The 15,384-nt window shown below is 42.6% G+C and overlaps 3 protein-coding genes across 3 annotated transcripts; 2 read left to right on the forward strand and 1 right to left on the reverse strand.

The window, feature by feature from the left end:
• Positions 1-930: 930 nt before the first annotated feature.
• On the reverse strand, positions 931-7,797 carry LOC121834782 (multidrug resistance-associated protein 1-like). Its single transcript, XM_042288559.1, has 6 exons — positions 7,704-7,797; positions 6,096-6,289; positions 5,666-5,842; positions 2,859-3,026; positions 1,062-1,173; positions 931-944 (listed from the first exon to the last, which is right to left on the reverse strand). Exons 1-6 carry the CDS (start codon positions 7,795-7,797, stop codon positions 931-933), a joined length of 759 nt encoding a protein of 252 aa, XP_042144493.1.
• A 5,645-nt stretch (positions 7,798-13,442) lies between these two features.
• LOC121834783 (piggyBac transposable element-derived protein 4-like) lies at positions 13,443-14,683 on the forward strand. The gene is made up of 2 exons (XM_042288561.1): positions 13,443-14,603; positions 14,660-14,683. Exons 1-2 carry the CDS (start codon positions 13,443-13,445, stop codon positions 14,681-14,683), a joined length of 1,185 nt encoding a protein of 394 aa, XP_042144495.1.
• A 25-nt stretch (positions 14,684-14,708) lies between these two features.
• LOC115318009 (piggyBac transposable element-derived protein 4) lies at positions 14,709-15,183 on the forward strand. Its single transcript, XM_040504396.2, has one exon. The coding sequence runs from the start codon at positions 14,709-14,711 to the stop codon at positions 15,177-15,179; it is 471 nt and encodes a 156-aa protein (XP_040360330.1). The 3' UTR covers positions 15,180-15,183.
• The last annotated feature ends 201 nt before the right edge of the window (positions 15,184-15,384 follow it).

The raw sequence follows: 15,384 nt of genomic DNA on the forward strand, positions 1-15,384 counted from the left end.
AATAAGCCAGAATCGAGTTTGTGGCTCCTTCTGCCAATTGGCACAGAGAGCAGACGACCAGTTTATATGCTTTGCACTGAGTGTGCCGTTTGCTCGTTACTCGGAGTATTGGAAGATGTCGCCACAAACTCTATTCTTGCAAACTGCAAACATAATTACGTCGCCGTCTGGCGTAAACCTTGACAAGTTTCCTTCCAGTTCACTAACCGTCTTGAGTCTCTTGCGAAATGATCGAACTTATAACTTCCATATCATGACTGACATGAGGTTATATTTCTATCGCGTGTTGTAGTTCTGCTGAGCGGTCATTCATAGTTTTTTTCTCTCTTTATGCATCGAAGAATAATATAAAGTTATTAACGGTCCTGTGCTAATTATAGAAAAAACGATCAAGACTCAGCAACATGCATTCCTCTTGCCGAGTGGCCGGACTTGCGTAAAAACTATTATTTTGATGACGCGACATACGAATTTATTAAAACCGAATTCCGAGCATTTATCTATTGTCTACAAAGACGCTTGGTCGGCGCGCTAAAAATGATTTTTAAACGGCTTGCACAAACCATATTTGCGTTGTTTATGTTATAGCACGAGTTAGGTTTATCTAATGTCACTTACCTTCGTTGATGCCGTGACTTCGTCCACCGTAGGTTTCTCTTTTGTGTCATTGGCTTCCATGATATTCCTGTCATCGCAGGTGTCAAACCAGTACATTTAATTATATATGCGAGGATATTGTTCACAATATTTATAACTGGGGTACTTGTAAGGTGACAAAAAGTACAATAATAGTTATTCTAAACTGGGAAACAAACAAAATAAAGAAAATCAAGTTTAACGTTTACTGTTTGCCTAATTTTAACATAGAATAAGTCAGTTTATGTACGTTTTTGTATACAATGATTTGCCGATACTGCACTTCTAAACATATTAATCGTTGCAGCCTTTTAAAAAACAGTGTATATTCAATGAAACATATGAGTGATCATACCATGAGTCAGATGATGTTTTAGATGTCCTATGCGTTGTTCGAGATTTATTATTTATTGAATTCAGCTGACGAGCAACCAGGTGCGTCGCATTTGGGTGGCAAGTAATTCTGTTATTATGCATCAGAAGCAATTGGTTCATGCCCCTTAACAGGCTTCCCTTGGTGATAACTAAAATTCGAGTCTGCGTGAAAAATAAAATGTGATTTTTAGATGTGAAAAGAGTGACTTCTGAAAGATAGCGACACACATTTTAAATTCATTTTAACTTGAGAAATGTAAAACGTTCCGAACTGGGTGAAAAGTTAGAATCAATTTTTTTTTTCCTTTTAGGAAATCTTATGCATACACAGGGTGTTCGCTTTTAATTCCAGCAGACTTTTGAAGAAAAATTCGTAAAATGCACTGATGCGGTTTGTACAGATGAGTTCTTTTACTCGGGTGACCAAATATATGGGGCCCAATGCTCATAATAAGTTGGATAATGAGCTCAGATATTTTACTTACACCTTTTTATTACTGGAACAAATATAAGGTTCCAACTAAAAACTTGCTGGGTGTCATCGAAGAGCACTAAATCAATCAACTATAGAAAGTCTTGAAGCATGTGAGAAGCGCGAAATTTCACCAAACATATCACTCGTGCAATAGGCACAAGGCTAGCACTGGGAGAACGTGGATGATAATCTAATCATCCGGGTTTCCAAGCAACTATAGTCTCGCGCCCGTTGTACGACTGGTAATCTTGGTGCACCCTCGCCCTTCACTTCTTTTTTCTAAAATGGACTGATTTATCAATTTTTATGACGCTCAGCAAGCGTGTAATTGAAACGATAAAATTATTATACCAAATGATAGTGTTAAGCAAATAATTTTAGTTTATTGTCTTACCTATTGTGAGGATTACTCAAGCAGTTTTTGTAATTCATCTGTTCCATATAAAATCAAACAGCCTGTATAGCGTACTTACTATAAGAAGAGAAATAATGAATGGTCTTATTTCCGAGACAAAAAGCTTATTTTAAGTAATATACTTGAGGGTGAGGAACATAATAATATAATATACAGTTATAAAATTATACAAAAACGAAGCCAAACTAGGAGTTCTAAATTGAAATATAGACAGCTTTATATTTGTCAAAGGCTTATTTGTTTTTATATTTTTTTTCAAAAAATTATTCATCTTGTATGTTTGGCATCAAAGTTATGTAGATATTATCAGAATTACTATAGTCAAAGCGGTCAAAATTGTACAACATGGCGGCAGCCAGGGGAGGGGTCACTTTTGCCTGGTGAAAGTGACAGCATTTTATCGCGCTAAGTCACTCTCCCTCGTTGGTTTTTGCTGAAAAATATGCACATATTAAGTCATTCATCCTGCTTTATGTTTCACATGTTTCAATTTTTCAGTGGTGATTTCTAATCAAAGGCTTCCAACAAGAGTCATTAAACAGGAACCAGCAACATTTCCCTATATTTATTGATGCGTTTAAATGTGTGCTCACTAATAGTCGAGAAAAAGTGTTACACTTTGTCTCAGCTTAAGTACAGACGCAGCCGACGCCACGAGTTGATGGCACCAATCAAGCCTCGTCAAAATCTTGTCACAGGGTCTTTCATTTTATGATTGGTTCAGCTTGCAGAAAGATGGTGAACACCACGACGGTGCGATTTTCACGTGGTTTGATTGATCCCATCAGCTCATAGCGTCGGCGGCGTCTCGACTTAAAGTGAAACTAAGTATAGCACTTTCCCCGTTGCTTAAAAGTGATACATGTCATTCCCAAGCTAAATCAAGAAAACACTTTCACAGATTGTATTGACTTTATATTATTATTAGCCCCTAAATTGTAGTAATGAAAGGCATACCTTCTGCCGAAGTATGCCCTTCTCTCCAAGAACTTTCTCGAAGACATTTTCCGCGACTTTTGAGTCCAGGGCGCTAAAAGGCTCGTCCAAAAGGTAAATGTCTGAACGACTGTATGCAGCTCTCGCAAGAGCGATACGTTGCTTTTGACCGCCGCTTAACGTTTCTCCCTGAAAAAAAATAGATATTTAGAGTTATTAGAGGATTTTGAACACGTTGTTAATCTGGGTTGTTTGTTTTCACTTATGCCGGTTTTGTTTTGTGAATAGAAGGACTGTTACATAAAGATTATCTTCAGTCATGGTTTACCATGATCGGTTCTTTTTGACAGAGAGATTTTATTGTGATTTGAATATTTACCAAACTATATAATTACCTTCCTAATTGCTGGGTGCAAAAGCCATGCTCTAACTGCAGTTTTCAATTAAACTTAAAATGTTAAACAGAGGTCCTAAGTTTATGGAAGAAATTTAAATTGGGATATTTACCGATCATTTCTACTTTCATCCCGACTCAGTTTGAATCTGGTCACTAAAGAATCGTGTCCACTTCCGTACGCCAGACAAGAAACGTGAACGTTTTGGTGCCTAAGTAGAGATAATGCTAAGAGTTGAACGGACAAAGCAAACAGCAACATATTCAGCGTAAAGGCGGCCGAAATCCTCTGCGCGTGTGCCGTGCCTAATCTAATTTCGGGTGGGAAATAGGCTTTGGTACTGCACTATATAGTGTGTTTCTTACGAAGCTAAGTGGATTTCTTTAAGAAATACTGTGAAAGTTACACTAATGCGGTTTTTTTCAGGTGAGTTATACGGCCAGGGGGAAGATAATACATGGGCGAATCGTGACGATACGTCGAATGCACTAAATAGAACCCGGTAATTAAATTCAGAGCCGGTGGCAGATGATGTCATAGCATGATACGTATAGCCGTAGCTTACTGCCCCCAGTTAGTTTTAAATGCGACAGAATTACCTCAGAAGGGCCCTGCAAGGACCTTTTTACTGATTTTAATTAGCACCGAACCTGAGCGCACTGAACGTAGTAACTTAACGAAACTTTTCTTTTCTTGAATTTCGCTTTACTTTAAAAGTTATAGGCAAATTAAAATTACAAAATGAAGCAAAAAAAAAAAAAAACCTCCTTCAGACGTCTTTGGCCGCTTGAGTGGCCGTGAACAAGAGGAGAAGTAGTGAGCTGAGCGAGCGCTCACGGCTGCCGCACTCCGTGGTAACGGCTTGAGAGCACGCCGCTAAAACATGTTTCAAATAGGCTTTATGAAGCAGGTAGCCAGGGCGGCTCGCATTGCATTTGCTGCGCGATTAAACACTAATACGACATGACTCATTGGCCACGAAGGACAGCAAACACGGGGTAAATTCAGTTCAGAACGGTAGCCACTTCGCGCTGCCATACCGCCAAAAGGCTAAACCGCAAGCCAAAGCTGCTCGCCGAAGGCCTTGGGAACGCTCGGAACTGGTCGGATCCTCGGCTGCAGCGCCCCCGCGTACATCCGGGACCTTTCTACGCTCGCAGCTCTTCGGTGCCTGATCCTTTCTAGTATGCGCCGCCTTTTCCACCGCTTGGTGGCGGGTTTGTCGACAGGTCATTTCTTGTTTCCGTACTTTATAAACTGCATTTGTTTCTTTTCTGATCTAAAATGCTGAACAAAAACTACTTTCATAAACAACTGAAAAGGTTTGCGCCACTTATATTTTGTATTTCGACTAAAACGAAGCTTTTAGCGACTCTGAGCAGTAGTAAGCCCAAGACCAAAGACTTCACACATCGCGCGCTTTCGGCACCACGGGCCGGCCCCGTAGGTGGAGGTGGTTTCTGCGTCGTCCGGTTAAAATATGATGCACTGATATTTAATTACTCTCTCCGGGCCCGCTGGCTTGCCCGAACCCCAAGAGATGTGGAAACCGCAAAAAAATGTAGATTCTTAAATATGATCGCAGGGCCCCTTGAAGTCATCCCCTGAAAAAAATGTTTCGTCGTTACGTAAAAATTCGTGCTCCTGCGAGAGAGAGTGAGGTACAAGCGCCGTTCATTTCTTATCACAAGGCATGCGAGTGTCGCAGAAAAAGTGCGCTACATGAGCCGCTCGACTCTCCTCATCACGCGCACACGCTGGTTACGAGACGAAACGATCACTGGATGTGCAATAGTCTTCACAATGCTTAGCAAAATGGAGGATCGTATCAAAGAGGATAAAGCTGAGTACAAGCGGAAACGTGCCCAGTACAATAGCGCTCGGCGTACCGAAGAGCCACCGCAGGACAGAGAGCAGCTTCTGGCAAAGGATAGAGAAGTGACACGGGCTCGTCCAGGTATGGAATGTTATCATGTTTTGACATAGTTGTAAGAGAAACGCCGTTGAAAGAATGCCAAGTTTTTCTTCATCCCGCGAGCGATCCCTTTACAGTAGGTGTATCAGCTCTACCAACTTCACTTCTTCTTGTTCTCGTTGAAGGTTTAGTTGTCTTACTCAATGGACATTACTCGTAATTTTACATTTTGGCTGTGGAGCGGTGAAACGTAACCCATGCAGCGTATTCGTTCTAAAAGCCGTCAGTTAAGTCCAATTCCCTGCTTTGAGGCGGTTGATCGACACTGCGAAAACATTTTGCTATCACTTATTTGCAGAATTGAAAGTGTTTTTTTTTCTGGCATACTCTACTACTTCTAGAAGTCATGGACATGTGTGTGATATCACATTTTTATGGATTGGTCACAATATGTAATAAAGTTAATATGAATGAATCCATCTCTGTGTTCTGATTCCAGAGAAAAAGGCACAACTTACTCGTTCTGAAACCTGCGTCATATCTCCTGCTGGAAGAGTTCGAATATCCTGAATGAGCTCACATGCATTCAAAACTCGGGCGTAGCGGATATCATCAAATTCGCTACCGAAAACAATATTGTCACGAATAGTCATGTCGAAGACGTGGGCAACTTGCGGAGCATAGGCAATGCGACCCTGAAAAATGCAAGAAATGAGGATAAATAAAATACATTCGTCATATCTTAGTGGAAGTTTTCATATATTTCTATATTCGAATACTTATGAAAGATGTTCGAATACTTATGGAAGTAATTATACTTCTGTATTTCCCTGAGCGATCCCAATTACTAAAAATGCATAATCCTGTTTCTATTTGAAATACCAAATTCCTAGTTCAGGAAACAAAGGAACTTTTTTATATAAGGCTTTGTGACCAATTCGGGCTTACAGTGATTTTGACGTCTCCTTTCATGCAGTCCATGTCTCCCAGAATGGCTGCAAGAAGGGCAGACTTGCCCGTCCCAATTGGACCGGTGACCCCGACAAGGGACCGAGGTGCAATGTCCAAGGATATGGATGTAAGGGTTGGCTTTTCTTGCTTTTTGGTCCACCCAAATGAACAATTTTTCATTACGATGGCACCTGGAAGAACAAGGTACGGACCGTATGTAGAAATACTGCATGCAATTGTGTTGCATTATGCAAAGAGCTTCAGTTTACTTTTTCTTTCTTAAAGACTAGGTTTTGAATACCGTGTTCACAGAATGTAACAAGTTCTTCGGACTCTAGATGAATTAATAGCTATAGGGATCAGCAGAAATATTATTTAAATTGGTTAATTACTCTTAAATGCTGTACTCCGTTTCAAGATAACTTGAGGAACTGTGGAGGCTAGGGCCCCACAGCCCAACAAGAGCGTCAAAGCGAGGCACGTGACGCGACGTCCCGGGAGAGTTTGTGTCACTACGCCAAACGCGAGGCTCGAGGCCCGAAGGAACCAGCTGTCGTCTGCTAACTAATAGTCGTCTTCTCTGAAACCAGCCAACTTCCGATGAACCTCCACCGCAGCAACATTTCCGTCCGCTAGAATTGCGAGCACTTCACTAACGATTCATGAGACAACCATACGCTCCTTGAAGCCACGAATCTGTGACGGGTGATAATGCCAGGGCACAGTGCGATGCTTTGAACGGAAACGGGTGATTATAGACGGCTGCTATTGCCGGCGATTGCCGGCTCACGCCAACGGCCAAGACGTTACAATGAGAAAAAAAAATCGGGAAAGAAAACGGATGTGCTGTTACTTTTCTGCTTTAAATATAATTGAAATTTATAGATTTGGGATTATTTATTCTTTATTCTTGATATTTTCTAGTTAGAAATGGAATCGCGCGAGTTCAGTTGCAGTTAAAGAGAAAAGAAACCTAAAACTACTTTTTGTCGTGGACGGCGCTGTTGCTGTGAAGAAAACGAAAACCCCGTGGCCACGACCATGGAGTGTTATCACGTGCCTTGCACCGGCGTTCTGACACTATTCCTACCGAACCTTATATACAAACACTGAAAGCTATATTTATGCACCGGTCTCAAGGGTGTAACAAGTGCATAAAAGTCCGTTGGAATTGAGATCAAACACAATGTGCTTTATTATTATGAAAATGATCAAACATATTCAAATGTGCTCTACTAAATTATATCACTTGAAGAAAGAAACTATTCGCTTCTATAATCAGACCCTGAAACAAGTCCATGTTCAGATACCTGGTAAACAGAAACCTTGTGGTACACCCCCAAAATGTGCTTTTTTCTATAATGGTTAAACTATTATTACATAAATAGTGGCGAGAATTATAGAAGTAATAACAGTAAAGGTTACCGTCCTGGAATAAAAGCGAAAACCAATAATATTTTGGAGAGCCGCTTGACCAAAGCAGCTTAAGGGTGTTAAATGTTAAATTTCCACATCGGAGGCCAAATTATTTTATCTATTTTGCGTGCATACCAGAACTCCGAAAACTTCGAACTCTGTCTTAATATTGGTAACAAAAGACACTACCTTGAGCTTGAGAGGGGTCCTTGAAACAATCTTTTTTCTCTGCATGCTCTTCTTGGGCGCAGAAGTTGATTATTCTTTTGAGTGCAAGTGACATCTGTGGCAAAGTTTATAGAACACAAAGATACATGTTGTTAAAATAATAAGACATAGTAGAATTGAATTGTTATTTGGAACCACCCGATCGTATTATCGAAATACATTTTCCGTTGCCACCACTTCACATCGTTACGTGCATTGCAATTGTAAGGAGTGAGACCAGCACGTTATTGCTCGCAAAAGACGTCGCTAATTTTCGCATGACATTATTCATGAGGACAAAGAAATATAAAATATATTTAGAAGTCATTAGGATAGCTTTTTTCTACATTCTTTCTGCGTGACAACAAGAAAGGAAGCTTTTCCTCTGAATTATAAAAATATGAAGAATTTTTCGGACTTAGTGTGAGTCGCGATAATATTAAGATTCTAATTATCTGGGACACGGTTCTGTTATGTAGAGACGCCGTTCATTCATATTAATGATAAGCATAAAGAGCATGAAAAATACTATTGGACGTAGTGTGTGTTTAATTTAAATTAAGGTGTAGGGTAACGAATTCTCGCTCAAACAATGCACCCCATAAGCTTCCCTGAACTGGTGCTTTAAACTAGTCATGCCTGGTGAGATTGAATTAATACTTTTTACATTTGTGAAAGATAATGTTACATCTATCACTAAATTTGTCGTCTATCGTAGAAGTCATTCCTATATTTCATATTATTATAAACGAGGATGTCATATATTGCACGCGCGTTGGCGAGCAAGCGCGTGCGTGGCCGAGTGGTTACCGCGCTTGACTGTCGCGCGGAAGGTGTAGGTTTGATTCCAGCTAGCGGACTGTCCTTTTGTTTATTCTTTCAACTTGGCCTTCTAGTAAGTTCGAGAACGTTCTCGTCTGATCGAGTTCCAAATGTTCTACGCACCGAAAGTTCTACGCCGAACGATCCAGAAACCCACGAGGGTACATAAGGGATTCCGCAAGGCGAGCGGTGCCAGTTTCGCCCCAGCGTTCGACTCTGCTGTCACACCTACTTCGACGTCCGCGACGCTCTGCTTTATTCTGTTCCCTTTTTATTTTTGGGCACAAGTTCGCCCCCATTAAACGTTTAGTTTCTTCAGTTATTATCGCCGTATCACTTGTCATTCGTGACATCTTGGTTGAGGTGCTGGGTAATCCCGACCGGTTGGAGGCATTACGCCGCCAGCGCAGCTTGACATTGAAAGAATTAATAAAAGGGCAGTCCGCTAACTGGAATAGAACCTGCACCTCCCGCGCTAGTCAAGCGCGGTAAATCCTCGGCCACGCACGCGCTTGCTCGCCGACGCGCGTGGCAATGTAGCGTATTAAACTACCGTGTGACAGGCTAAATCATAGACTTCCCGAAATGTTTCTGCTATACATTCAACGTAATTGTTCATTTTCTCAATCAATTGTATACGTGTTTGCAAAAAAAAATTATTATTTTAGTTATACAAATAAATGTAATTTACTACAACATAACATTCTAGTTTCAAGGTTACTTGTGTTTATTTACTATCTGCAACAGTTTATTTTACTTTCTACTTCTATGAATCTGTCTGTGTTCCCGAAATTACATTTATTAGCTAACCTGAATATAAGTTAATCCGTGAGAAAATATGTATCATTAACAAACTTTTGACGCACAATTACGACAGAATTGGCTAGAGGCCTTGCACGTTTCTGAATCTTATTACCCTTGATGTTTCATAAAACATTTGCGGTTCTTAATTGTACTTACCAGACATCTGAGCCTGAGGAGTTGAGATAAATTGCTGGTAATTGTATCTGTGAGTGACAACATGTAGATACAAGAAAATGCTAGTGTAGGGTTAAGCAGCCGACTTGGGTCAAATATAGTCATGCTGCCAAAGAGAATGATGATCATCTGAAAGAAAAGCTTCATCAGGCTTGACGTTTCGTCCTGATGTTTTGCCAAGTATTTATTACAACATCATATTAAAAAGAGCTCTTGCAGCCGGAAAAAATTATCCGGACATTTACTTGTTTTAGAGCGCAGCTCTTAGGGGCCCGTTTCCGGCTTGAGCGGCGTCGCCGTCGCCGTCGCCGTCGCCGTCGCCGTCGGCGTAACCGCGCGGTGCATCATGGGAAATGTCCCATAATGCACCGCGCGAGCCCCCCCCCGGGGTCACGTGACTTCGTGGGGGGGGCACGTGACCCCCCCGAGGTCACGTGACCCCCCGGTCACGTGACTCCCCTGAGGACACGTGACCCCCTCCTCGAGGTCACGTGACCCCCCGAGGTCACGTGACCCCCGGCGATGTCGCGTGACCCCCCGATGACGTCATCGACACTGATGACGTCACCGGCATCTACATAGTCATCGTCATCATCACTGATGACGTCAACATCAATGATGATGACGATGACGATGCGGATGCCGGTGACGTCATCAGTGATGATGACGATGACGATGTGGATGCCGGTGACGTCATCAGTGGTGATGACGATGACGATGTGGATGCCGGTGACGTCATCAGTGACGATGACGACGTGGATGCCGGTGACGTCATCAGTGATGATGACGATGACGATGCGGATGCCGGTGACGTCATCAGTGATGATGACGATGACGATGTGGATGCCGGTGACGTCATCAGTGATGATGACGATGACGATGTGGATGCCGGTGACGTTAGCGACATCCGCATCGTCATCGTCATCATCACTGATGACGTCATCAGTGACGTCACTTGATTCGTCACCGGCATCCGCATCGTCATCGTCATCATCACTGATGACGTCGTCAGCGACGTCACTGATGACGTCACCGACATTCGCATCGTCATCGTCATCATCACTGGTGACGTCATCAGTGACGTCACTAATGACGTCATCGGTACCCGCATCGTCATCGTCACTGATGACATCATCAGTGACGTCAGTGATGACATCATCGGCATTGGGGGTCACGTGACCCCCAAGGTCACGTGACCCCCCAAGGTCACGTGACCCCCCCCTGGTTAGTCTAACCCCCCCCCAGCGCCCTTCCCTCCTCCTCCTCAAGAGCTGCGCTCCAATTCGGCGTTACAGGGAGTTGTAAGCGGCTTTCACTTTTTTTAAGTAATTATCAGTCATGTACGATGTAGCGATAACCATTCAAGATATAAATGTCAACAGCAGATTAACACGCGTTGTCAAGACAAAAAAAAATTCCATATTTAAATATGAGCATCAAACCCCCTGTAGAAAAACTTGTAATTGGGCTTCATGGTGAACGATATGAAGCATGGTGTGCGACGCAAAAACCAATGGGAACAAGGAAGAAAGAATAGTTGTTTACTTACAGTCACGAAGAGTTCCACTCAAGGTAGACGCACACACACACACACACACACACACACACACAACACACACACACACACACACACACACACACACACAGGCGCCACTTACAACTATATTTAAAAAGTGCAGAAAAAAACATATATCGTCACGTTCATCACGTCCACGCAAGCCACGCTTGGCCGAGGAATGGGAGATAAAGCATGTATCCCTCAGCCAAGCGCATACGTGGATGTAATAAAGGTGATGAAATCTGCCTTTATTTTTGTTTTCGGCACTTCTCAAATATAGTTGTGGGAGGCGTCTTTGCCTGTGTCTTCTTCCTTATTTCCGTTGTTTTTCGCGCCTTACACCGTGCTTTCTATCTATCTCTAGCTCCAACACGCTTATCGCACCCATGCTCCCTCCCATATGTCACCCATAGTACTGGATTTTAGAGTTTTCTAACATCCAAAGAACGTATGATACCTTTATAAATTATAAAATTAACATTTTCAACTATCAAATCAGCATATATAAGAGCAATACCTCAGCTAGAAATTCGTAAAACTAATTAACTTTTCTTGCATTTTATTAGTTGATAATTCACTTGCAAAATTCCACTCGGAAGACGATGATGTTTTATGTATTTCGTGACGAATCAACAAGACACAGGAAAGATCTCACTTAAAAATGATTAACTTATTTAAAACATTTCAATCACGATTAGTAGTTCCGCTTTTGTCAGTGCAGCTAAGAATAAAACAAGTAATGCTCACATAGTATGTCTCTTCTCAAAAGATACTTTTCAAATGAAGCATTCTACGGTCAAGAATTGGCCTCGACTATTTGTAGGGAAACTGTATAAAGACGAGCTCGAAGAAGTATCTTTCTCCACAATTATTAGAAATAAAACCATGTTTTAGTGAGGCATCGCAGATCTCAATCTGTACCTAATGTTCTAGATACATAAATGCTTCGTCAATTTCGTGAAGATACATAGCCAAAACGGCCATTCTGCCGCCACGCTACCATTGAGCTGGTTCCGCTGTAGAGAGAGTCAATTAAGCCATCCAGAAGATTGACTCTGAAAACAGAATTCATCTCAGATTCCCGAAAGCCTTTCACCGAGTCCATGTAAGCGTCTTCCCAGGCACACATCTTCACCAGCCGCACAGACGTAAGCAGGTCAGCCATTCGCTTTAGGCGCTGATCCCGACTGCTCAGAATGTTGCCCTAAAGTAAAAGACAAATTAAGATGAGCGTGTCTTCTCCACTCAACATACACTGGTAAGTAGAGAACACCCATCTCCTGCTTAGTTTGCTTTAGATTCTTTGCTACTAATCCAATGAAAGTTTATAATATTATTTCTATCATAATACTTCTGTGTCAATTTATTTGTTGATAGTGTCTTTTGGGTTTTCGTCATTGCTTTCACTTTACACTCTCCTGAAACAATTTTGTTAATCTACATTTGAGCATTAACGCGCGTTGAAAGGGTAAAACATTTTCTTTAAAAATGTATGCGTCAGAAACACAGCCGATCTCTAGTGCATAGTAGAAAGCGCATTTATAGGTCCTTTGTATACCCCAGAATCACTCTAAATGCACAGCATTTAGAGGTGAACAGTGAGCTGTGCTTTTTTAGGCACCTTTTAAAGGATATAAAGTGACGTAAGTGAAGTAGTGGAAGCATATACAAATACATTTACAGATCTTCCTTGCCCTCTTTCCCCATCCTGGCTCAAACTACATTGGACAGATGGACAACCACAAGAAAAACGTTAGGTGAAAGCCCTTTAAATGCTGGGTTTAGTATAGCAGTGCTAGGCGGAAATTAAAATTTATATCAAGATCTTATCTAGAGAGGTTCCTTTTCGTTCTTTCATGCAATGCCTTGGGGGGGGGGGGGGGGGGGCAACAAGCATCAGTTGGGTATATTCGCCTACATTCATAGGGCGCACTAATTCAGACATAGGGACAGCATCATTCACGGAACAAACCCCATTCAAACTCATCGTGTTCGCACAGAAAACATATCTGAGAAGCATTCTATAGGAGACGATATCTCAGCTCTTAGTAATGATGGTAAACATTAACCCTTTAAAGGTTTATGACGACCTCAGCTCGTCACGAGCGATTGCCACTTTTTTGCTTATGACGAGCTCAGAACGTCATGGGTACTTTCGCTACTTTCTAAATGGCTGTTGACGAGCACAGCTCGTCAAGTAGCGTTTTCTGTTTAAAAACATAGATGGCAGCACTTTCTTTCGTCCACGCTTTTCTTGAATGACAGTTTTCACACTAGATGGCAGCAGACGTTTCTTGTATGCTCTCCTTGTTTTTTGAGTCTCGCCCTGTTCGCATGAGATTTTCCCGCGCTTTCAAACAAACATGGCATCATCCGTGCGTCGTTCTAGTGCGGTTGATTGTCATCCGTCAGATGATAGCGAAAGTGATGAGGATGTTGACTTCGATTTTGATTCTTCAAGTGAAGAAGATAGTGACGACAGTCTCAACGACAGCGAGTCAGATGACGAAGAAAGTATCGATGAGATGATCGCCAGCTCCCGTGCGTGGTGTCGCATAGACCTCAGCAATATTCCAGCGAGACCTCCACGGTTTCAATTCAAGGGTTCATCGGGACTGACGTTCACAGTAAGCTCACCCCCACAGCCACTAGAGCTTTATGAGGCTTACTTCGATGATGAACTGTTTGATGTTATTGTAGCTGAGACAAACAGGTACGCATCTCAGTTGCTGAATTCAAGGAACCTGGGCAAGCATTCTCGCTTCCGAAAATGGTTCCCTGTTACGCGTGAAGAGTTGCGTGTTTGTTTTAGCCTCTTGATGCTGCAGGGCATTGTAAAGAAACCAAACGAAAGGCTGTACTGGTCGAAAAGCCGCCTGATTGAGACCCCTGCCTTTGGTGAGATAATGCCTGGGAACCGCTTCCAGCTCGTCATGAGAATGCTGAACTTCGTTGACAACACGACCATCCAGAACTTGGAAGGACACCCCCAACATCTGCTCCGAAAAATCTGGCCAGTGTATCAGGAGCTTGTGAAGAAGTACCGTACATTGTACGTGCCTGAGCGCGACATAAGTGTCGACAAAAGCTTGTTGCTTTTCAAGGGACGGCTCAGTTGGAAACAGTACATGCCTCTAAAAAGAGCAAGGTTCGGCATCAAGTCATTCCTGCTGTGCGAGTCGGAAAGCGGATCTATATGGAACTCTATAATATATACGGGAAAAGGCACCGACCTGGAGACCTCGTCAGTAGCAACGGAAAGCTTCGGAATGGCAACAAAAGTTGTAGTGAAGCTTGTGGAGCCTCTCTTGGACAAGGGCTACTGCATCACTACAGATAACTTTTACACGTCCCCAGAACTTGTTGGCTTCCTGCTCAAAAGATCAACCGATGTTTATGGCACAACACGAGTGACACGCATGAATCTTCCTCCTGGCCTAGCCACCACAAAGCTCAAGAAAGGCGATATGCTGGCCTTTCAAAGGGGCAAGTGTTTGCTGATACAGTGGAAGGACAAAAAGCTGGTAACGGTTTTATCCACTGTGCATAGTGCTGAAATGGTACCATTGATTGACAAAAGGGGCAACCAGCTCATAAAGCCTGAAGCTATCTTGGATTACAACCACACAATGGGTGGAGTGAACAGGGCAAACCAGATGCTGTCTAGCTACTCAGTGCCACGGAAGCGAAAGAAGATCTCGTACAAGAAGATTTTCCAGCACTTGTTGGATGAAGCGACATACAATTCATTTGTCCTCTATCAGAAAGAAGGAGGCCGAGCATCCCACATGGATTACCGGCTGCAACTTGTTGACGAGATCATCACCAAGTATTCAGGGAATGGCAGTGCCAAGAAGAAAGGGCGGCCAAGATGTCCTCTGAACATGAAGCGGCTTACTGAGCGCCACTTCCCGTCGCACATCCCGCCGACAGAAAAGAAGCGAGAACCGACACGCCGCTGCATCGTCTGCTACATGAAGAGAGGCAGCAAGGGCAAGAACATCCGCAAGGAAACTAGGATCTGGTGTAGGTGGTGCGAGAAGGCCTTGTGCGCAGTGCCGTGTTTTGAGCGCTACCACACCGTTGGTAGTCTCCAATAGTTGGGAGGGGATCAACGTAGGAAGAGTGCATTTTGTGTATTGGTATACATAACCAACCCTTTTTTTCCGGAGTTCAAGCAATGGACAATACATAACGGCCAATAAACATTATTATCTGCTGGAAAACGTTTGCAGAGGTGTTTTCGTCTTTTAGACATGTTATTGAAGCATTTCACGTCATAAAAAAATTGAGCCATTTTGGTGC

This window comes from Ixodes scapularis, unplaced genomic scaffold (genome assembly GCF_016920785.2).
Source record: "Ixodes scapularis isolate PalLabHiFi unplaced genomic scaffold, ASM1692078v2 PGA_scaffold10__122_contigs__length_95168666, whole genome shotgun sequence".
Taxonomy (NCBI): domain Eukaryota; kingdom Metazoa; phylum Arthropoda; class Arachnida; order Ixodida; family Ixodidae; genus Ixodes; species Ixodes scapularis.

Coding starts and splice junctions, on each gene's coding strand:
- LOC121834782 (XM_042288559.1), bottom strand. CDS start 7,797: ATGTCACTTGCACTCAAAAGAATAATCAACTTCTGCGCCCAAGAAGAG. Junction 6,290..7,703: donor GGACCCCTCTCAAGCTCAAG/GTAGTGTCTTTT, acceptor TTGTTCTTCCAG/GTGCCATCGTAATGAAAAAT. Junction 5,843..6,095: donor AAGGAGACGTCAAAATCACT/GTAAGCCCGAAT, acceptor TGCATTTTTCAG/GGTCGCATTGCCTATGCTCC.
- LOC121834783 (XM_042288561.1), top strand. CDS start 13,443: ATGGCATCATCCGTGCGTCGTTCTAGTGCGGTTGATTGTCATCCGTCA. Junction 14,604..14,659: donor AGTGGAAGGACAAAAAGCTG/GTAACGGTTTTA, acceptor GATTGACAAAAG/GGGCAACCAGCTCATAAAGC.
- LOC115318009 (XM_040504396.2), top strand. CDS start 14,709: ATGGGTGGAGTGAACAGGGCAAACCAGATGCTGTCTAGCTACTCAGTG.